This window comes from Choloepus didactylus, chromosome 5 (assembly GCF_015220235.1).
Source record: "Choloepus didactylus isolate mChoDid1 chromosome 5, mChoDid1.pri, whole genome shotgun sequence".
Classification (NCBI taxonomy): Eukaryota; Metazoa; Chordata; class Mammalia; order Pilosa; family Megalonychidae; genus Choloepus; species Choloepus didactylus.
Genome location: NC_051311.1, coordinates 70463996 through 70487746, shown reverse-complemented (window position 1 = coordinate 70487746; position 23751 = coordinate 70463996). Strand labels below are relative to the sequence as shown.

General features: G+C 35.7%; 1 protein-coding gene and 1 pseudogene across 8 annotated transcripts in view; both read right to left on the bottom strand.

The window, feature by feature from the left end:
- The window catches only part of CADPS2 (calcium dependent secretion activator 2), a 647872-nt gene that overhangs the window by 252907 nt on the left and 371214 nt on the right, over window positions 1-23751 (bottom strand). For all 8 annotated transcript variants that reach the window (XM_037836276.1, XM_037836275.1, XM_037836277.1 and 5 more), the window contains exon 8: window positions 5084-5223. In XM_037836276.1, coding sequence (XP_037692204.1) covers window positions 5084-5223 — 140 coding nt within the window. The remainder of the gene's footprint in view (window positions 1-5083; window positions 5224-23751) is intronic.
- Window positions 7346-8360, bottom strand: LOC119534178 (annotated as a pseudogene).

Below are 23751 nucleotides of genomic sequence, written 5' to 3'. Positions count from 1 at the left end.
AGGGTCTAAATGAAGACATTTTAAACTAATGTCACAAACTTTCCTTGACCTCCCTCAAAGCTCAGGCCTTAAACAAACTCAAGAGTTTTGCCTTATTAACTTTGTATTAAGATTTCAAAACTTTTGGATGTATGCAAAGGAATAAAAACTACTGAGCCTGCACATAGTACAAAGATTTTATAGTAAGGCTTCAGTTAATAAAGTGAAACTGTTCTATTATAAAACTCTGTATATTAACTGTCTATAAACTACCACAGATAGGCTTCTGAAAGCTGCGTTTGGAAAAAGGATAAGTCATTTATTAAGAACCTGGTAAATACTTTGCCAAATGTTTGGTGGGGCTATAAGAAATGTGATTTCAAAAATATCAGCTTATGCCAGACTGAGGAGAGTTCAAATCGGGAGTGTGAATAAATCTATATATAGACACAGGTGAAGGTCAGATAACAAAGCATGATTATTTCAGAAAGGGGATCACACAGGGAGAAGTGATTCTAAAAGGTGGGTGTAAAATGAGAGTTCGATTTTTTTTCCCCTGGGAAAGAAGCTTCTTGCCCCTTTTGTATGTAAGGCCTCGACCCTCCCAGCAAATGCCATCTTGACATAAGATCTTCCTAACTTTGGACATGACATCAGACTGTCCCCTAAAATAGTTGAAGATCATATGCCTTACATTATAAGCAAAATAACACAACTTTATTAGCATGGGATAGCTTCACTTTAGGAGAAAATACTCTGAATTTTAAGTGTAGGACTGTAAGGATCCATAGGCATGAGAGCCCAGACCCCGCATACCCAGCTGGTCCCCTCTGGGGAGCAGGGGCCAACGTGACAAGGCAGCAGTGCAGCCCTGCAGCCGACGTGGACTAAGGCCTGTTCATCCTGCTAGAGGTTAAACTGTTGTCTCCAACCAGCAGCAAGAAGTGGACCCAGAGCCTTTCCTATCTTCATTAATGTAAATAAGGCTGGAGAGTTTTATCTGTGACAAATCCAAAATACTTACATATACCCATTTGTTCAACAAAATATTTAAACAGCCAAGCATGACTGCACAAAAAGATATATGAGATTTATGTGGAAGTGATTTTGCCAAGTTTGTACCTTACCAATTCTTAATTATGATAAAACCCTTCTTTAGTTATATATTTTTGGGGATTTTATTCATTTTTCACTATAAACAATAAATAATCAGACTCTTTATAGAGCCTGGTCATAATGCTCCCACATATTTGTGGCAACCAACTGAATTTTCTTCTTTCTCTTTTTCAGTCATTGTTTTAATTGTAGCAATAGTTGTTTGTTTTGTTAGTTCCATCTTATTTTGCCTTTCTTTTGGTTGAAAAAATAAACTTTGAATTAGGAGAATAATGTTTAATAAAAACTGGGATAGTATTTTTGAGCTCTAGGTCAATACTATTACTCAGCCACTAGGCTATGCTAAAGGATAATCCATTTGTTCAAGAATACGTTTGTCTTCAAGCTACCCCTCAAAAAATGGGAAAATAAATTTGAAAACTGGATGTGAATCATTTAACTACTTAAAATTTAGCTGTTAATTCATTTAACAGATTTATCTAAAGGTTAGTTTATATAATTAGCTTACATGACACACCCCAAAGCATAAATGTACTCAGTTTTTTGCCAACAACATGTCATACAGTGATAACCAATTCTGATTTAAAAGGATTAAATAATCATTATGCTTATTTTCTCCAAATCAAATATCTAATTTTCATTTGCATGTAGTTAGTCCTGTTAAATACATTGTGATGTGTAGTCATAGACTGATAAGTTCATCAGAAAAATAAGCTTTAGATCAGATATATTTTACTTTTTACTTAAAAAAAAGATCATTTTAAAATGCAACAATTGAGAGGCAAACATTTATTTCATTTATTTTAGGAATTTTTTTACACAAAAATTACACTCTATCCCCTACAAATTGTGTTTGCACCTTATGAATGCACCTTGTTCTCATTTTTATTATTGTTCCTTAAAACCCTGAGATTATCATTTTTATCACCATTGTTCATATTACTATCTATCCTTGATTATACACTGCGGTAGGCACTGATGATTCAAGTAAGTCTAAGAGACTTACAGGGTGGTAGGGGAACAGATACAAAAATATAAATAAGATTGATAAAAATATTTATATTTAGGGGCAATACAAGGGCCATACATAAGTGATAAATAAATAAAACAAAAACATATTAAAATATTTCACATAAAAGAGATATCTGTTGTCTAATTTATTAAAACAGAGAATAGATTTTATAACTAAAGCCCCAAAGCATTTCTAAGTCTATTTCTGAAAAGTATTCTCAAGATAAAAATCCATAACCTTACAAATTTATTGTTTAATCCACTTAGCAACTCTGTCAGGGATTTGTCATATTTTAAAGATAAATTAATCTTTTTAAAACATGGCTTGTCTCTTTCAATTATTCACTATTCATCTATTAATTGTTCATTATAGGATGAATTATTGACAGAATACAATCTAGCCCCAAATCAAAATGCTATTAATCTACTATTCCTGTTATATTACTACTTGGGTGTGTGACAGACTACCTAAAAGAAATAGGTAAGTTGACTTTTATTCTTTTCTTAAATGTAACTAAGTATAGTAAAATCCATTTATGAAGCAACTTGGTAAAAGTTCAATATAGTTATACTGTGCCAAATCATGTTTTCCAATATATATATCTACATACAGGGGTGATATCCAAAATATTTAACTGATACTAAAACAGGCACTGAGAAACCAGACTAGATGCTGTTGTAAAGCACCTGCTCAGCCCCTACCCATAGGAATAAATTGCTCTTAAAGCAATGTTGATAACTTTTAATTCTGGCAGATTTTTATTTATTACCTCCAGTACTGGTGGCAAAACAGTGAACCACTGAATATCAACTATGATATTCTTAATTTAATTATGCTTCATAATACACAAACTCAGCAGAAGAGTATCAGATATTTTCAGTTCTAGAATTCCTTTACTTTCTATACCTTAAATTTTAAAAATATCTGCAAGACTAGAAGTACCCATTATATCTCTTAGCAACAGCAGATAATAATTGATGTGGATGGGATATTAAGCCTTTCTAATCTGAATCCAAGGTAAGTTCCTGAGTTTTATGGATTAGATTGAGAGAACATGATTTATCCTCCATAGTCTTGCCCTGTGCCTGTAGTCTTGGGCAGAAGTCAATTCCAGAGCTATTCTGGGTGTTCTGATTTAGTTGAAAGTCTCTGAGATGTGATAAAAACCAATTCTCCTTAAGTCCAAAGGGGTAATGACAAAACAAAACTTTCAAGTCTTGGAAGGGGACTGGACTGTCTCACTTGCCCTGGAATATTCTGAACCAAGGAGATGCCAAGGATTAGGGCAAGGCTTTTTTGTTTGTTTGTTTGTTTGTTTGGACAGATACTAAAGACTGTAGAACTTGCCCTGTATCCAACTTCATGCTCAGTCTTCATTCCTGGGCAGGCTGAAGGCTCCAGGGTGTTCACCATGGTGCTGGCCATGGGTACATTGGAGCCATCTTATATCTTCATCTATAGACTCCCATTTCTTATTCTAACATTCATCAAAAGAAAAAGAGAAATAACTGCATTTCCTGGAACATACCATGCTCTGTTGTACCTAATTCTAACATACCTCTTTAGTATCAAACCACCTTAACATCAGCTGCATTGAACTTCCCATCACTGGTTAGCAGCCCTTCCAGGACTTATGCCTTTATAAATGCTATGTTATGGGACCAAAATTCCTTTCTTCCCCACTGCCCTTCCGCTGAGTTCAACCTTCAAGTTTCATCTGAAAAGTCATGTGTCTTGTGAGGCTTTCATTGACTATCTCCAGTTAGAAGCAGATGTTATTTCACCAGCTCCAATTCCTCTATTGCTGCACTTACCACTCAATATACTTATTTGCATTTATGTCTGACTCCCCTATAACCAGTTACTTAAGGCTTGTGATGGTATTTCATTGATGTTTGTCCTGGCAGGCTCGGGGTAAGAGGTAGGTAGTTGCACATCCTACCACTCAAATGAAGGAAGTGATATGGTCCTTAGACCCATCCCAACTGTAGTAGATACATTTTGGCTGACCCCTGGTCAGAGCCTAATTTTGTTTTCCCCAATGATCCTCCGAGAATCTTCCCAAATGGCTGAATCATCACTTAACTCTATCCCAATGTTACTGATTTGCCCCAAAGCCAGAAGACTCCTTTCTGTACAAGAACATACTGTCTTGGATTGTCATGTTTGTTATGCTAAACTCAGAGCGGGTAGCACTTCTCTAGCAGGTGCTTCTCTCCACAGTAACAAAAAATGGTCACATTTTTTTCTACTAGCAAGCACCTCTATTCTGGAATTTGGCAGCAGCCAGTCCTTAACTATTAATCTGAGACAGGCCTGGATTTTTGAAAACTCATTTTATTGTGTTCAAGAGTTTAGACTCTTTCCTTTTCTCACTTGCTATAAGAAAAAAAAGAAGCTTGGAGGAGATGAAAGTAGACTGACCCGTGGTAATCCCCAAAGGATGGTCCATGCACTTCTGGCTTATCTGTCAGCATCAGTTTAGTCCAGTATTGATTGAATTTTCACTCACACGTTGGATGAACATTTATACCCTTCCTGTCAAAACTCACACAGCTTTCTGCATTATATCTGAACTGCCTTTTAGCTTTTTTATATTTTAGGTATGCTTATTTCTGGTGACTTGAATGTTAGGCTTCTTTGAACTGTTACTGTACACTGAAGAATGTTTCTTAGAAGTTATCCTGATATATCACTATTCTTAATCAATACAAGTAATCTGTAGTACCAGTGGAACCAACTACAGATATTTTGTTAGCATGCAGATAGTTATATGAACTAAATGCACATATATTTAGCTATAAAGACACATATAGGTTTAAAAAAATTAATGAAAGCAACCTATGTAATTTCTTTTTAGAGAAGACTCTAAAAAGTGAAATTCTGATAAACTGGCTCTCTACTGTATTGACAAGAGTACTACATTGAAATGAAACCCCATAATTCAGCAGAAAACATCCTTAAGCACACACTTACCCACTATGTTTCATATGTGGTGGTTTATCCATTCGTACCGCCAGTTTTATTTTTAAGTCAGAGTCCTGACTACTTTTTGGAACTATCATTCGGTGCAATTCAGCTGACTTGGAGCTATTAGAAGTTGGGTATAGTACCACCTGAAAGGGACAAAGAAGAAAACATCTCAGGGCACAATACAGTATTCATGGATTGTGACTGAGCTGTTTGAAAAGAAAATGCCAATGCCCAAATGTGTCTAATAAACCATTTAACTCCCTCCCACCACAGCAGATGGGTTTTCAATACAGACCCATTTACTTTTGGACAAATATTTGTTTTCATATTATTGCATAATAAATTTTCTTCCTGTGTGACTTCATAATGAATTAATAGCATGACAAGCTACAGTTGAATTGACAGTTGAAAAATACTTAAGAGGTACCTATAATAAGAATATTCTTAACTCCTCAGGGCAAAAAAGTTCAGAAAGAAATATTCCTTGAACTTATAGATAACATGCTTAAAAAGCAGAACCGATTATTTGAAAACAGCACAAAAATGCCTTGTATTTTAATATTTTCACTGTAAAATATATAATAGTACCAATGGAAATCAAATCAGAGATGGAAAGGATTGATCATAGCACATTTTCTGCTCTAGATCAATACCACAGAAGGATTTTTTCTTCCTGACTACATGTTTTCAAAACAATAAAGATTATATTATAACAACTGAAACAAAGTAATTATTTTAAATAAAACTGTCAAATTACCAAGTGATTACAACGCTAAAGCTCCACAAGGCAATATAGGAAAGAAAGGGCTACTCTTTGGATGTTAGGTTCCATTTAGATAAAACAATGAATTTTCCTCTTTTCAGTCAGTCATGACACCATTTAGACATATCCCATTTCTAAACCTTAATGGATATTTTTTTTTCACCATCTGGCTAGAACTTTATTTCAAAAATAAGCATCCTATATAATTTGACATGGTTAGAATAGTTATTTCTGGATTACTGTAATAAATATTTGTCAAAAATAGGAATCATCTCAATAATCACACAGACTTATTTCACTCATTAAAGACTTCCAAAAATAACTCCTCTGTATCAAAAAATTTACTAATGTCACAAGAGAGTTAAATAATGGTCTATGCAGAAGGAAACTGTTGCTAGGAGAAACCCTAAGGAAGCAGTTTCCCCTTTTGACTTTTTACTGATAGAGTTCAGAAAGACGGAACTAGTTTTGCCTTGCTTTTTAGTGCTTAATCGGAAAGGAAACCAGGAAATCAATAGTCTTAGGAGAAAAACTGCTTCCATGTTTGCAAGCGTAAGCCCACAAACAGGCTTTTGTAATGAAGGCTTGTAATAAATGTTTTGTGATCAGTCTTGAAGAGATGAGAAAGGTAAGCATGTATTCTATCACACATTTCAATAAACAGGCAAAAAAAATCAACAGTTATGAACACATTACGGTATACCTGAATATGCAACAAACTTCATGCTTTGCATGTATGATCTTGATAATTTTAAGAATATTTTATTCTAGAAGTCCAAAAGTAAAAATTTACATATATATTAGGGGCTCTCCATGATTAACATTCTGGATTCCTGTAACAATAATTAAGAGGCCAGACATGACCACTTCTCCCTTGTAAAGAGGGCGCTGAGGAGTGGGGGAGACTGCAACACCCTTCTCTGTCTTATGCTCTCTCCTTCTGCCAAGTCCAGCAGATGATAAACAGTGGTCACTTGTTTGTTTCCAAAGAGCCAGACATCTCTCACTGGCTTGCCACCATTTTCACAAGTTCTAAGTCCTAAGTATTCAAAGAGAAACTGCGGTGACCCTTCCCTTCTTATCCCTTTACCAAACCTCTATGTCACTTATGACATTACTTATATTATTCTGTAATCCCAAAATAGGCAGGTTAACACAAGTTTGCTAATTTTTACTTAGCCAAATAAATTTAAAAATAGATAAAATACTTGAATTTTGATAACACAACTTTAGTTTTCATATTCATTGAAACATTTTTAATAACTCAAACATGAGAACTGGAAATATGTGTGCTTACTTGGAAGAGAACTACCGAATTTATTCTCCAGAAAAAAAAAAAGACCTAAAGCTTCACATTATACTGGAACATTTTAAACATGTTGACATGCTCTTATCTTCTAAACTTCAACGTATGCTGCTTGAACAAACTATTTAATGAATATCTGCCTCTATTAAACAAGCAAGATATCTGATGTATTAGAGAAGCCAGAAGTGAAGTCCCTTCATTTCCTTCTGTTGCCTCCAGTCGCTAGCATACTGGCAACTCGCATAAATATATTCAACGTATCCATGTAGATTGCCATCATCCAATTGCTGGGATCGTATTTGTGACCTCCATGTAACGGTGCTATTTTGGCATGCCTGACTACTTTCTGGGTGTCATATAGGAGGAACATGCTGAAAAGAACCAATCCACTATAAATCGCCACTGAGTACAGGGTGGCACTAGCCACTGTGGTAGGTGGAAGAAACATAGATCCCAGAGGACACAAAGACAAGACCCAGGCCCACTCCCAGGGGTGTGCCCATGTTCATAAACTTCTTGCTGGGTGCACACATGGCCACAGTGGAGAGACTGCCCACAATGCTGGCTGTGTACCAAGCAGCTCAGACGAGAAGAGGGCCCCCGAGAATTGCCAGAGGAACCACCACTGCACCCATCACACTAGAAGGCAGCAACCAAGCCAGATGCTTTGGGCCAGGACTCTGGTCATGGGTATCAATCGTACCACCATTCCAGCTCCAATCATGGCTACAAAGGTTGCAACAGTTGTCACCCAAGAACCTCTCATCATGAAGTTCATGAGAATGCTTACCACCAAGGCAGACAAAGCTGTTAAACCAATAGTTCCTGCTAAGTACATATAGGTAGAATGAATTCTATCCTTCACATACTGAGCCCAAATTACAGCCTTTTCAATAGCTCCAATCTCATTAGACATTCCCAAGCCATAGTAGCACAAGGCTCCAAGACCAATAGCAGCTCCTCCAGCCACAAACCATCTTCCCATCTGAAATGTTTTTTCTATCGATGGCTCCAATGCTGCATCTTTGAGTTCCTGGCCAGTTTTCCCATGCCAGATCCCAATTCTTGTCTTGCTGGCAAATTCCCTACTGGGTGTTAAGAGCACTGATTTTTTGTGATGGAATTCCTCAGACCAGAGGAGTCCTGGTGAAAGCTGGATGGAAGATCCTGGAAGGCAGTGTCTGAAGACACACCAGCCTTGCAGCCAGCATGATGTTGCACCAGGTTTACCAAGCAGATCTGAAATGCTCGGTCCTGGGTCACCTCCACACACAGGGTCCCTTTTGGGCCATCGAAATGCACACCTGCCCACCCCACCCCGGTCTTCCGCCTACTACTTACTGCCTCTGCACCTTAATGGATATTTTAAAATGAGATATACTATCATAAGAAGGGCAAAACAAAGAAAGATGGGAAATGTCATGCACTAAATTCTAAGCTGCTCTTATTTTAAACCAACATGAAAAGTAAGTAAGCCTGAAGTTGTAATTGGAAGAAGTATAAACATGCTCAGGTGAGCTAAAATGTTTTGAAAGCATATATGGTAATTAAATCTGGCATGCTCTGATCCACCCCACCCCCACTCCTCTGCAAATCTTCATTTTTATGTAGGAGTGAAAACGTTCATGGAAAAATTTTCTTCAAGCAAGGTTCTCTTTCTCTCTAGGAAGGACAGCATAGTCAAAAAAGATTCTCCAACAATTCTCATCTTGCAAGTTACTAAATGTAGCTGTTATTTTGAGACTTTTCTCAAGCCTACCCTAAGAGTCATAGCTATGTTAAATCCAGCATATCTATATACTCAAGCACATAAAGGCACAATCGAGAACAGATTAAATGGCATTTGTGATATTTTGAAATATATCATACTCTAGAGTTACTTCCCTTTGAAAAAAACATCCAGCAGAGTATTTTACAGATTCTTTCCTAAATGACAGTAAAGAAAAATAATTTGATAGTTTTTGGCTCACACCATAGGAAAAGAAATGTCATTATCTATTTACAAGGTAATTCCAAAAAAAGAATCGAAAACTAAGAGCTACATATTCTCTGTAGTTATAGCTGCTATTTTCCTAGCAAGTCTGGAAATCTTTTTCTCCCTCTTTCTCCAACCCCTCCTTTTTTTTTTTTTTTTTTTTTTTTTTTTGCAGGAGCCACCTACAGACTTTATTCCTCTTTAAATCTTCCATATTTCTATAAAAATTGGCATATTTCTAATGTTTAAAATTCTCACAGAGGAAGAGAATATTTAAATAAAAACCTCTAACAATTTCTCATTGTCTAAATGTCAATGCTGGGTTACTAAATGACATACTAAAATAACTAATTGCAGGGGACTGGAAAATTAAGGTTCATCCAAGTTTTGAATGTCACTATTTCTGCCACATTTTATTTTCCTCATGGGTATTTCTAACTGAGGTCAGTGGATAGATTTACTCTTTAGATCTGTCCAATTAAATAAATATTTGAGCATTCACCATGTGACAATTACAAGACATATAAAGATGAAAGAATATGGATAGTCTGGACCTCTCAAAGAGTTCACAGTCTCTTATTATCAGAGCTCTGATAGTATCAACCCTTCCTACTGTCATTCTATCCCTTGAGTGTGCAGCAGTTTCCAGGTTTTGCTGATCTTTAGGATTTTCCATTATCATCTGTTTAGCCTCTCCTATCACTTGAGTACCTAATTTCTGTACTAAATTCCCTCCATCTGAAAGATCTGGAATTGTTTCTGTTTTTCTGTTCAGAGTATGACTGATAAAGGTGTGAACATGCACACATACAACAAATGGAAATTCAGAGGTCTGAGGTCTAGTACGTTTCTAAGAGAATTTATATTGGCAAAGAGACTCTCAATGTAGTTTTAAAAACAGCCTGTTTACACCAACAAATTAGATAACCTAGACGAAAAGGACGAATTCCTAGAAACACACAACTACCTACACTGAGTCAAGAAGAAATAGAACTTCTCAACAGACCAATAACTAGTAAATTAAAAAACTCCCAATAAAGAAAAGCCCAGGGCCAGATGGCTTCACAGGTTAATTGTACCAAACTTTCCAAGAAGAATTAACAGCACACCTGCTCAAACTTCACCAAAAACTGAAAAGAGAGAACACATCCTGACTCATTCTATGAGGCCAATATCACCCTCATACCAATACCAAATGAAGATACCATAAGAACAGAAAATTACACACTAACATCCCTTATGAATACAGATGCAAAAATCCTCAAGAAAATACTAGCAAACTGAATCCAACAGCACATTAAAAGAATTTTATACCAGGATCAAGTGGGAATTGACCCAGGTATGCAAGGGTGGTTCAACATAAGAAAATCAATTAATGTACTATACCACATTAACAGAATGAAGGGGGAAAAAAAAAAACATGATCATATCAATTAAAGCAGAAAAGGCATCCCTTCTTGATGAAAACACCTGGAAAACTAGGAATGGAGGGTAACTTCCTCAACAGCATAAAATGCATATATGAAAAACCCACTGCTAACATCATATTCAATGGCAAAAGACTGAAAGCTTTCTAAGATCAGGAAAAAGGCAAGGATGCCCACTGTCACCACTGTTATTCAACATTGTACTGGATGATGACCTGTCCTTTCCAAGCCCTAAGGTAGACCCACACTTTCCACACACATGGGTGGGTCTGCTCTCTTGGCTTGAGGAGGTATCTTTGATCCATACCTGGGCTAGGTTTTTTCATCATGTTTGGCCTCTCCTATTACTCGAGTAGCTAATTCCTGTACTAAATTCCCTCCATCTGAAAGATCTGGAATTGTTTCTGTTTTCCTGTTCAGAGATTTACTGATAAAGGTATGAACATGCACACATACAACAAATGGAAATTCAGAGGTCTGAGGTGTAGTATGTGTCTAAGAGAATTTGTATCTCGAGAAGCTCAGAATTTTCCAAACAACCAATTTTTGGTTTCTATGTGTTTAAGAGCTCATTTTTCAGCTTATTCCTTTCCTCTTGCATTTTACTCTAAGATGCAAGGAGAAACCAAGCTGTACCTTTCACACTTAGCTTGGGAATCTCTTCAGTTAAAAATCCAAGCTCATCACTTTTAAGTTCTGTCTTCCATATAACAGCAATACCGAATTTTGCCAAGTCTTCTGCCACTTTATAATATGGTTTGCCTTTCCTCCAGTCTTCAATAATACATACATCATTTCCTTCTAAGGCCTCATTGGAAATACCTTTAGCATCCATATTTCTACCAACAGGACAGAATTTGGGTTTGTCTTAAACAAGCACCTCAAAGAAATTTTGGTTTGTTTTAAACAAACACCCCACAATCTTCCAGCATCTACTCATTACCCAATTCCAAATAGTTTCCACATTTTTGTTTTTTGCAATAGCAGCACCCCACTCCTGGTACAAAAACTGTTTTAGCTTCCTTGTTGCTAAAGCAAATACCATGCAATAGTTTGGCATAAACAATGGGGATTTATTGGCTCATGGGTTTGAGGCTCGGAGAAGTCCAAATCAAGGCATCATCAAGGTGATGCTTTAGTTCTGAAGACTGGCATTCTGAGGCTGGCTGCTGGTGATCCTTGGCACTTCTGTCACATGGCAATGCACATGGTGGTCTGTCCTGGTCTCTCCCTTCTCCTTTGGGTTTGTTCAGCTTCTGGTTGCTCACTCTATGGCTTTTTGTCTTTCTGAATTTTATTCTGCTTATACAGGTCTCCAGTAATACGATTACGACCTATCCTGATTGAGTTGGGCCATATCTTAACTGAAATAATATCATCAAAAGACCCTACCTACAACGGGTTCACATCCACAGGAATGTAGTAAGTGTAAGAGCATGTTTTTTTGGAGTACATAGCTCCAAATCACCATAGGAGCCTTCCCAAAACACTCTGGACAAGCCTTTTGATCAATCTACCTACTAACAGGAAACACAATGAACAGAGGAACATATTAATTAACCCCATGGGAAAGTTATCAGCAAAATATAGTTTATGGGAAACTCTACAAGGCAAATGAACAAATATCTTCAACAAATAAATTTCCAGGGAAAAGAGAAAGTGAGAGAGAATGAGAGACAGTGATAGAGTGAGAGAGATAGGAAGAAATGGAGGGATGAGAGAGGAAGGGAAGGAGAGAGACAGAGAGATGGAAATAAACCTGAGGATTAAAAAGACTTGAGAAAAATCAATTTCAATGTATAGAGCTTATTGGGATTCTGATTCAAATGAACTGTAATAGATATACATACAAACATAGACACACACACACACACACACACACACACACACACACAGATTTTAGGCTTCCAAAGTGCAAAAACAGGAAATGGTAATACTCCTTAGTGATTTAGCCAAGGATGATAATACATAAGGATGATGCTCCCTATGTATAGAGCACTAAATGGTGATATAGAAAAATCATGGAGAATAATGGAAAAAGTTCTTTTCATAGACAGAATAAAAAGACCGTGAACACTGACAGGGCAGGTGTCGTCATAATAATATTGGCCTGTTAGTACTGTATGTTTCCCATTTTTCCTTCTTTCAAATGGGAAATTTAATGTTGCTTGCTTGTCCCTAATCTACTGCTATATATTGGGTTTGTGCTGGGCAGAGTGGGGAGAGGGGCTAGAATGGATGGCCATTAACATGCATTTTAGTTACAAAGTCACCAGACCACAGAGAGCCACAGCTGGACCAGATGGAGATGATGGACTTTGAATGACTGGACTTTGGGTTGTTTCCCTTAAGAAGTGAATATGTTCTATATGTAGGAAGAAGGGTAACATGATTACTTGGTAGCTATAGGGGTGAACTATGACAGCTCATTGAACTGTCCACAAGGATTCATACTTCCACCAGAATGGAACTGCTGCTAGGAAGCAGCCAATGGAATGTGAAGAAAAGTGATGCATGACACTTTGGGCAAAGATTATTTAAAAAAGAGGTATGCCTTTTCTACCCTCTCTTCCCCCATCTGTCAGTTGAATGCAGAGAAGCCCAATGCTTAAGGAAATCATAGAATCATAACATGGAAGAAATTATCAGAAACCCAGAGTTAACAAAAGCAGGAAACTGCTGCATACCCAAGGGTTAGAATGACAATAGGAAGAAGTGATATTATCAGACCCATAAAATGTAATCACCACCTGGAAGAAAGCCACCTGTCTCTCAGGAACATCCATGGTAAACTGTTACATGGGTGCTACTGTGTTAAACTACTGAAAAGCTGTGACTTGTTTGTTACAGCATTTAATAGTACTGTAACTAATAGATTAATACAGTGTTTTGTTTCACAAATATATCACAAGCAAATACGTGCTTAAAGAAAAATATTTTCATGATAAGCAGTTCCACTTCAATAGGATTTACTTTATGTTCAGAGAAGTATGCCTGATATTGATGGTCACAATTAAAATATTTTACAAAAATAAAAATTTACAAAGGATCCTTTTGTATTTTAGACTCATATCAATTAAATTACAGCTCTGTACAAAATAGCCAGCTTCTTATATTATTTAGTATCATTCTCATATTATTCAGTATTTTGTTTTTGCTCTTCATTTCTTGTAACCTTTCTATACTCATTTTTGCTGCTTCTAGTTTATTTTTGCCCCCAATATTTTAAATCTCGCCATTTAATATAACACTCAACAAATCCCATATTTTCTTATCTTACAAATAATTCTAATACATTTTCTTCATGATAAAATGTCAATATCACTTGTTAATTTTGGTAAGGTGTAATAAAAACACAAAATGACTTTTTAGACTTTGTTTAAAACTCTCGAATTTAACATACTGAAGAAGAAATAAAACAAAAATGAAATAAAAATATATATATACACACACACTTATGTTTAGAGTAATATGAGGTTCAGGATCTTTCTCTTGAAATATACTGGTATAAGTTGGTATCTCTATACTGCTTTCTCTCTATTGAGATGCCTTGATTAAAGTCAAGGCATGTGCACTTGTGTTAACTTCACATTAATTGAACCTTGTGACCTGTCAATCCATGACTTTCTAAACTCTATTTCAACGAATACTTGGATTCCTACTATGAGCTAGAAAACTGAGAGGTACCATATATAAATAGGCCCTAGGGTTAGATAAACAATTCACAACCTTTCCCCATAAAGACTTCTTTGCCTAGATGAAGGGAAAAAAAATTACCAAACATATATGGTCACAATAATTACACTGTAGTTTGGTGGTAAAATAATTGGAACAATGCTAGCTCAAAAATGGGTGCAATTCTTGAAGGAATAAGGGCAGCTTTCAGAGAGGAAAACAACATGCAAGATTTACAAGGCAAAACACACAGGGAAGGAATGGAGAGATAAATACATGGCAGCTGTTAGTACTAAACTACTTTTCACAGCAGCACTCTCGACAGGAGCATACGATTCTGATGCTGACGTTTTTACCGCTGCCCCAGGTTTTCATCCTTTCCTAGGTTCGGGTGTTCAACTCTTTCTTTGTCTCTTGCACCAACCCTTAGTCGGTTTTTATTGCTTGCCACAAAAAGAATTTCATCATACCAAGGCTCATTATATTTTCTTCCCTGTCAATTCTCTTTATCTTCTCAAAAGCTAAGGACAGAGCCCTGTGGAACACTGGCTTTTAAGAGTTAGATAAAGAATGAGCAAGTTGTAATTGTGACCAGACGCTAGACAGGTAGAAGAAAAACCTTCCAAGTGTGATGTGCTAAAACCAAGGACAGGGGCGTGCTTCAGGGAGTAGGAAGTGGCCAGCAGGGCCAAATGCTGATTAGAGAAGCCTATCATGGTAAAGACTGAAAGGTTATCACATGGCTTAACCATTGGGAGGTCACCAGAGACCCTGGCAAGAGAAGTTTAGCTGAGGCCAGACCACAATGGTTTCAGGGACAAATTCTGCTTGAGGAATGTGGAAGACTTCATTTAAGCCTTAAATGAGCAAGACTAGGAATGTTCGGGAAGAAAACTTCAGCTGGAAAGGACAATGGACAAAAAGCAGGAAGGCTGAGGCTATCATCAGAAGGTGAAGAAGGCAAAGAAAGAGGAAGGTCAGGGTGCTAAGGGACCAGATCAGATATGAAGACCAGGGATAGACTGTAAAAGATGGCTGTCTTGCTAAGGAGTCTGTATTTTATCCTACAGGTAATGTAGTCAAAAGATGTTTTATGGCAGGCAATGACATAATCAAATTTTCATAATCTTGAATAAAGAATAATCCCCTTCTCTCCAGCTGAATACACCCTGCAGAGGAGACACAGGAGGAGTCTTTGTCCTTACATCCCACTATGAGATGAACTGGCCTTTAAAACACATCTTTAAAGCAGTGTAAGAATAGATTTGAAGATGCTATTAGTTGGAATCATGTTTCAATTTTTAATTATAATTCCCTTATGCCGACAAACAGATGCCCTTCAGACGTGGTATTTTAAAGCAAATGTCTGAGGGAACATCTCTCCAGATAAGTAGAGCCTATCTCTAAGAGAAACCTTGACTTTTGGGGTTCAGCTGACATCTTCTCTCTCTTTCTCATTCAAGTGACAGAGATTTTATAGAGTAGCAAAGATTCATGGTTCATACATAAACCTTTCAAGTTCCTTCTTGAGAGCTTAGGACCTTGAGGTAGTATGTACCATGAAAGGACTAATTGAATTTACTTCATTACAATAAATACTTCTTTAGCACATGGTAAGAACTAGAACACAATTCCTCCAAAATATGAGTCCCTGAATTTCCACTGTGAGGAATAGATGAAGCTGATGATTTTCATTTTTCTAAGACAAATCTACATCCTTTCTTAGTAACATTTTCCAGTGTTTTAATACATTTGAGGTTGCTTAGTCTAAATTATTTTTCCTTTGATTTAATATCACTGCTCCTGTCCTTTCTTAGTCAAAACAGAGAACACCTGCTCACTCTCACTAACAGAAAGCTCTTTTGTATACTGAAAGATTAGCATTAAATCGTCAGTCAACCTTATTGTTCGTAGGCTAAATCCAATTTCCTTTATTTTCAAAGCTAAAAAAACCTCTGGAATTTACAATATTGAAATGATAAAACTCCCAACTTTTACCAAATCTGTACTTGGCTTGACAGCGAGTCATGCTTTTACTTCCTTCTATACCATACATTCTTGATAAGGAAGGCCCTTTTTTTTTTTGAAAAAAAAAAAAAAAAAGAGAGTAAATGAATAATAGCAGCAAAGGATTGCTTAATTGTATAGTTTTTCCTGACATGAGCTTGTTAAAGATCAAGATTAAAACTTTGTTATTTTGGCATCATGGGGGATTGGGAAGAGGGAGAGGAAAAGAAAGGCAAAGTGTATGAGTTATTCTTAATAAGCCAGCATACAAAGGGGCATGTGGAATGCACTTAAGAGTATGCTCCTTGAGGGCAGGAGCTCTTGCATCTTAGCCATCTTTTGTACATAGGGCAATTTAACTGAGCCATTCTTAATCAGGATTCCCATGACATCCTATAGGTCACACTAAGTAAGCAGTTTTTGGTTGGATGAATGGATGCTTAGAGAAACTAGAAATGGACCTACAAACCAAAAACCTATTGACGTGAAAAGAGAATAAAGCTCATCAACTGAAATATTGCCAAAATTTGAAAACAGAAAAATGAGAGTAGTAAATGCTAGAATTTGTATGCCATTTACTTGCCAGGCTCCAAAAATCTATGAGACTTGCATCTTTCCATTTCTAGACTGTAGTAGGCAGAATAGTGGCCTCTCAAAGATGCCCACATTACTAATCCCCAGAACCTGTGAAAATGATAAGTTACATGGCAAAGGGGAATTAACGTTGCTAATCAGCTGACCTTAAAATAGGGAGATCATCATGGATTATCCACATAGGCCTAAGAGAATCACAAGGATCCTTCAATGTGGAAAAGGCAGTCAAAAGAGTCGGTGTTAGAGTATGCGATGGAAGAAAGATTCTACTAGCCATTGCTCTCTGTGAAGATGGGAGTGGGCAATGAGCCAAGGAATGCGAGCTGTCTCTAGAAGCTGGAAAGACCAAGACCAAAACCAAAACCAAAACCAAAGCCAAAACACCACAAAACAAAAAGAGCCCATATCAACCCAACTCTCCCCTAAAATCTCTGGAAAGGCAGGCAACCTTGCTGATGCCCAGACACTAGCCCACTGAGATCCATTTTGCACTTCAGGACTCCAGAACTGTAACGTGTTAAATCTGTGTTGTTTTAAGCCACTACGTTTTTTTGTAATTTATTACAGCACTAGTAGGAAACTAATACATAGAAAATAAAACCTGAGATTTGACCATAAAATACAGATTTACCTTTAAATGTCTTCTGCTAAGTGTGTGATCCAAAGGCATCTTTCCATTCAGATTTCTATCACTAAGCTCTGTCTGATTGTTTTAACAAGTATTTTTAGTTGTGCTTATCATTTCCCTCGGATTCCTGAAGCATTCTCTTGTGTGCAATTTTTTGGAAATATATAATTGTCTCTCTCTCTGTGCTAATTCACTTATTTAAAACAAATAGTAGAAAGTTTTGATTTTCTTTTCAAAATTTTTGTTAAAAAGGTTGATACTGAAGCCGATTATTTCGGTTACAAGAAAAAGACTATCTCATATATATATATATATATATATATATATATTTCTAACCAATTTCAAGTCCCATATACTCAAATTATCAATGATTCTATTTCAAAGCTTTTCATGAAGGTTTTGAAAAACCTGTTTTTTTGTCACTACATTCTTCATGGTTCAATTTAAGATATTAGCCTTTATTCATCTTTGTATATCACTTGTAGTATTCGTAAGGCATTGATACCATACTTTTCCTTGGATGGAGCAATATAATCCATCATAGCTATATCTATGTTTTTTAGACTTTGACCTATAACAAGAAGGCATCATTATTATTTTGATCTACTTCCCTCCACCATAAATAATGAATAGCAGTAACCTTTATATTTCTTTATGAATACAGTTTCTATTAGAGGACACTGCATGAGTAGCTTTTTTGCATTTCTTTTTACTAGTCTGGTTATAATAATGCCTGGCATTTACGGAGAACCTTTCAAGGGAGCATCTCAAAGCCTTTGTGAAATTTAAATTAATTCTCACACCACCTTTAAAAGGTAGGCATTATTCTTGTTATGTAAATAACTTGACCCTGAAGTTAAATGAATATCTAAGGAAAATGACTTCAAGATAACTTTGAACACTTTGAACTTTACACCCCTCTCCCTCAATCCAACACATTATTCCCTTAATTATTTTACAAACATTAAAATAACTAATTTAGCTTTTGATTAAGTACTATAAGAATCCTTAAATGCCAAGTTAATTTTATTCCTGTCAATCTATAACATGATGTTAGAATGGAAAGTAAGGAGTTACAGATAATGTCTAAACTTAGATAACTTCAGCTGTATCCTTAAATTGAAGGGAATGGAACATACAATTATAGCAAAATGTTTGGGGACTGACTAGCTGATTTATAGATTACAGGTAACTGCTGCTATTTATATTAAAAAACAACTCCACTCTGCAGAGCTGAGGTGAATTCTTTTTATTTTATTTGAGTAAGAAATCTAAGCAAGGTCTAACCAATCACAGTCTACTATTTGCCAAAATCATAACACTGTTGAAAACCTTCCGAAATTGTCATTTTAAATGTATATAAACCAGTCAGAAGACACTTTAGCAGGAAAGGAAGATCGGGGATTATGAGGTTGAGAAATCCTTGTGATACATTTTTATATACTCCAAAGAACTGAATGAATTCTGGAAAGTATGTGATACATGGGAGGGTGAAGGAGAAAAAGTTCAGGGTAGGAGAGAGACTTGTGGGCAGAGGAGGAGAGATTAAATAACTTGTTCATAACCTCATGGCTACTACGGCAGAGCCAATACCAGAATAGATGTTTCCTGAAAGCAGATTTCAATTTTTTCAGTTTATCATGCTGAACAGCCAAATATTTTGATGCCTACAGCTTTTACTTAGGGGCTTTCTTTTTATTATTTATACAATGTATTTAATGAGAGGATAAAAAATATTTACATTTGCAGCACTGAGGCTACAGATGTAAGAACTGGATATTCTCAGTGTCTTTGGTAGTTCCAAAGCACGGGGAATTTTTTTTTTTAAAGCAGTAACTAACAGAAGAGCTTAATAATATACTTGAGGATACTCTGACCTCCTTCTATTAGATTTTCTTCAAAATTTAGCTGGCAAACAAATTCCGAGTTTCACTTACTTAGGAAGAACAATTTGTAGCTAATTTAGGCTCATAAGTACGCTGAGAGGTAAATAATCTCACATTGTCTACTATCCCACTTCTAACATCTTGGCTTCTGATATATCCATGAAGAAAGCCATCGTCTATTTTGGCTAGATTATTAGTTTTATTCGTGGTCTTAAAGGTTAAGAAAGCACTGACCTTGCTCTTATTTACATATAGAAGACATTCCAACATGCTTACTCAATATCCATTTCCCTTTTCCTTCCTAACAGAACCCTGATTTTGTTCAAAGCAACAATGATATAAAATAAGATACTAGCTTTCCTTAGCCTTTCCTGCATTTGGAGATGACCATGTGACACTGTTAAGGCCAGTGATATTCCTTCTCCATTGTTAGACAAAGACATTCAATAAGTCTTGAGACTGCCAATTCCAGCCAGTGTAGAGAAACAGGGACTGGGTTTACCTCCCACTTGAGCAACCAAATAACGGACAAAATGTATGAAATGACAATTTTCAAGACATTAGATTTCAGACAATGAAAGACACCTCATCCCCAAGAAACAGGAAAAACACTAGGTGTGCTCTATGCCCATTTACATCTATGAGAGATTTTCCAAGGCATGATCCAGGTGAGGAAACCAAGGCAGAGCATGGAGGACAGTCTCTCTTGAGTTGAGAAAACAGAAATGAGAATGCAGGGAAACCAAGGCAGAGAGAGCTGGAAAATCTACCAAGTGCCTTACTTTAGTTTTGATATAACTGATAAGCCATTTCACCTATAGTTAATTAAGTAAAAGAACCAGTTGTTGCTTCAGGCCATTCCTGGTTTGCTGGTTATTGAAATTTGGTATTATGAAGAATTTTAGAGCTCACTTAGTTCAATCTCTTCATTTCCAGGTAAAGAAACTGTGGGATGCACAACGAGGGAAAGTAAATTCTTGTAATTCATAGTGTCATCTACTGCATTGCTATCTCTTTGAGGGTAAGGCCCAGGTCACATTATCATTTTAGTAACAGCATCTAGCCATTTCTGACTCACAGCAGATGTCCAATTAATGTCCAAAGGATGAGGAACAAAAGAACAAATCTGCTCATGCCTGCCTGATTCAGTTTCATTTCTCCTGTGTAAAGTTGTAGTAGAAAGTACAATGAATTGTTTGTTTGAATGTCTGAGTTCCCTAATCAAGTGATAAACTGGAACAGTTGCAAAATGAAAATTAGATCACATATGTATGTAAAATTACATCTGGCATCCAATAAAAAATTATCAGGCAAGCCAAAAAGTATGAAAATATGAACCATAATGAGGAGACAGATCAACCAATTGAAACCAACCCAGAAGTAAAACAGATGTTAGAATTAGCAGATGAGGACATTCAAGACAGTTATTATAACAGTATTTCATGTTTAAAAAGTGATAAAGAGCTGTGGTACCTATAAAATTGACCCTAACTGAACTTTCAGAGATGAAAACTATAACATGTGAGATAAAAATTATCTGGATGGGATTACTGGCAGATGAGACATCTGTAGAAGAGAAGATCTGTGAACTTGAACACAGAGCAAGAAAAACTATTCAAAATGAAACACAGAAGTGACACTAAAAATAAATAGGTAGAGCACTGGTGAGTTATGGGACAACTTCAAGTGGTCTAATGTGTATCTAATCAGAGTTCTGAAGGAGGTAAGGTTTGAGGAGGGAGGCAAAAAATTTTAAAAAGTAATGGCTGGAATTTTCCAAAATTCCACCCATCCATGAATACATATTCATGATGCTCAGTGAAATACAAGTACAAGGTAATTGAATAAAACTACAAAGATATCCATCATAATGAAATTCTCAAAACCAGTGATAAAAAGAACATCTAAAGAGAAGACAGGAAAAAAAGACACATTTGTGGGACATCTTTATAACACTAAAAATACAAATATTGTACACCTATAATTCTTTACCCAGTGAAAATATCTTTCAAAAATGAGTGAAATAAAGATGTTTTTCAGACATACAAAAGCTGAAAGAATTCCACTTTAACAGATCTGAAGAAAAAGAAATGTTAAAATCGGAAGGAAAACAATAATTGATGGGAACAGACACGTGTATAAGGGAATGAAGAACATAGGAAATATTAACTTCATGGTTTAAGATATGTCAATCTTTTAAAAAAAAGATTTGCTTAAACAAATACCAAATACTAGAGTGTGGATTTATAGCATAGGTAAAAGTAAAAGGTTAGATAACAATAACACAAATGTCAGTAGGGAAGAAATGGGGGTATGATATACGTTACTTATACTTGAAGTATTATAATATGACTTGAAGATAGACTTGATTAAACCAACACATATAATAAGAGATTAATTGAGGATAAAACACCAAAGAAAAAAATGGATTCATGAAGATATTCAATTAATTGAAAAGAAAGCAGAAAAAGAGGAAAAAGGGAATAAAGAATAGATGGGACAAAGACAAAAATAAATGACAAATTTAATCTTAATCATATCAATAACCATGTTAAATGTAAATAGTCTAAATACCCTAATTAAAAGACAGAAATTGTCCTATTGGATAAAAAAGAAAGACCCAATTAAATACTGCTTTAAGAAACACATTTTAAATATAAAGAAACAAATAGGTTAAAGTAAAAGGATGGAAAAAAGATATAATAATCTAAAACTAATTAAAAGGATGGAGCTGCTATGAGGAAATAGTCTTTTTCATAAAAAAGTAATCATTCATATAATTTATTTTGTAAAAATAATATTAATTATACTGAATTATAAATAATATTTTTGATATAATTTTATATTATAAAATAAAATATTTTATAAATAATCATGAAAAAAATGAAAATTGTGTTAATCCTTTTGATTATTTTTTTTAATTACAGAAATTATAGGCTTACAGAAAAATCATGCGTAAAACACAGAGTTCCCATATAACCCCCTACTATTAACACCTTGTATTAGTGTGGCACTTCTGTTACAATTCACGAAAGAATGTTTTTATAATTATACTATCAACTATAGTCCATTGTTTACAATAGGGTTCATTATTTTTGTACAGTCCTATGCTTTAAAATTTTTATTCTGGTAACATATATACACCCTATTATTCCTATTATCATTTTTCAAAATGCAATTTTATTGAGATATATTCACACATCATATAATCTAACCAAAGTATACAATCAATGGCTCATAGTTTCATCATATAGTTGTGCATTCATTGACACAATCAATTTTACAACACTTTCATTAGTCCAAAATAAAGAAAAAAATAAAAATAAAAATAGAAAAGAACATCTAAAACATCCTATAGTCCTTATTCCCCACTCTTATTTATATATTTTTGTCTTTATTGTATTACTTATCTGCCTATACAATGGATAAAGGAAATGTCAGTCATAAAGTTTTCACTATCACATGGTCACATGATAAAAGCTATATGGTTAAACAATCAGCATCAAAAATCAAGTCTGTTGGAGGAGGGGGCAAGATGGCAGCATAGAGAGGAGTGGAATTTAGTTAGTCCCCTGGAACAAGTAACGAACAACCAGGAACAACTAGCAAATAATTTGGAATAACTGCTGGGGGACAATCGTGACTCTCCACACATCGTACACCAACCTAGATTGGGAGGAATGCCTGAGATTGCAGCATAAAATCTGTAAGTAAAAACTGCCGACCTGTGCCAGGAGTCCCCTCCCCAATGGCAGACTTAGATGCAAAACATTCCTGTGGTAGAAAATACCAGCACTCCCCAAGTGAGCGAATATACTCAGCTGACCTCCAACTGGGATTTTTTAAAATATATATATACATTATTGAGATTGTTCACAAACCCTACAACTATCCAAAGATCCAAAATGTACAATCAACTGCCCATGGTGCCATCATACAGCTGTGCATCCATCACCACAATTAATTATTTTTTCAATTTTTAGAACATTTTCACTACTCCAGAAAAGAAATAAAGACAAAAAAAGGAAACTCAAATCCTCCCATACCCCAAACCACCGTCTCCCTCCATTACTGATTCATAGTTTTGGTATAGTACATTTGTTACTACTGATGAAAGAATGTTAAAATACTACTAAGTGTATTATATAATTTTCAATAGGTATATATTTTTTTCCTATATGCCTCTCTATTATTAACTTCTAGTTATAGCATCATACATTTGTTTGAGTTTGTAAGAGATATTTCTAATACTTGTATAGTTAACATGGACATTGTCTACCACAAGATTCACCATTTTATACATTTCCATCTTTTAACCTCTAACTTTCCTTCTGGTGAAATACGTGACCCTGAGCTTACCCTTTCCACCACCTTCAGACACCTTTCAGCACTGTTAGTTATTCTCACAAC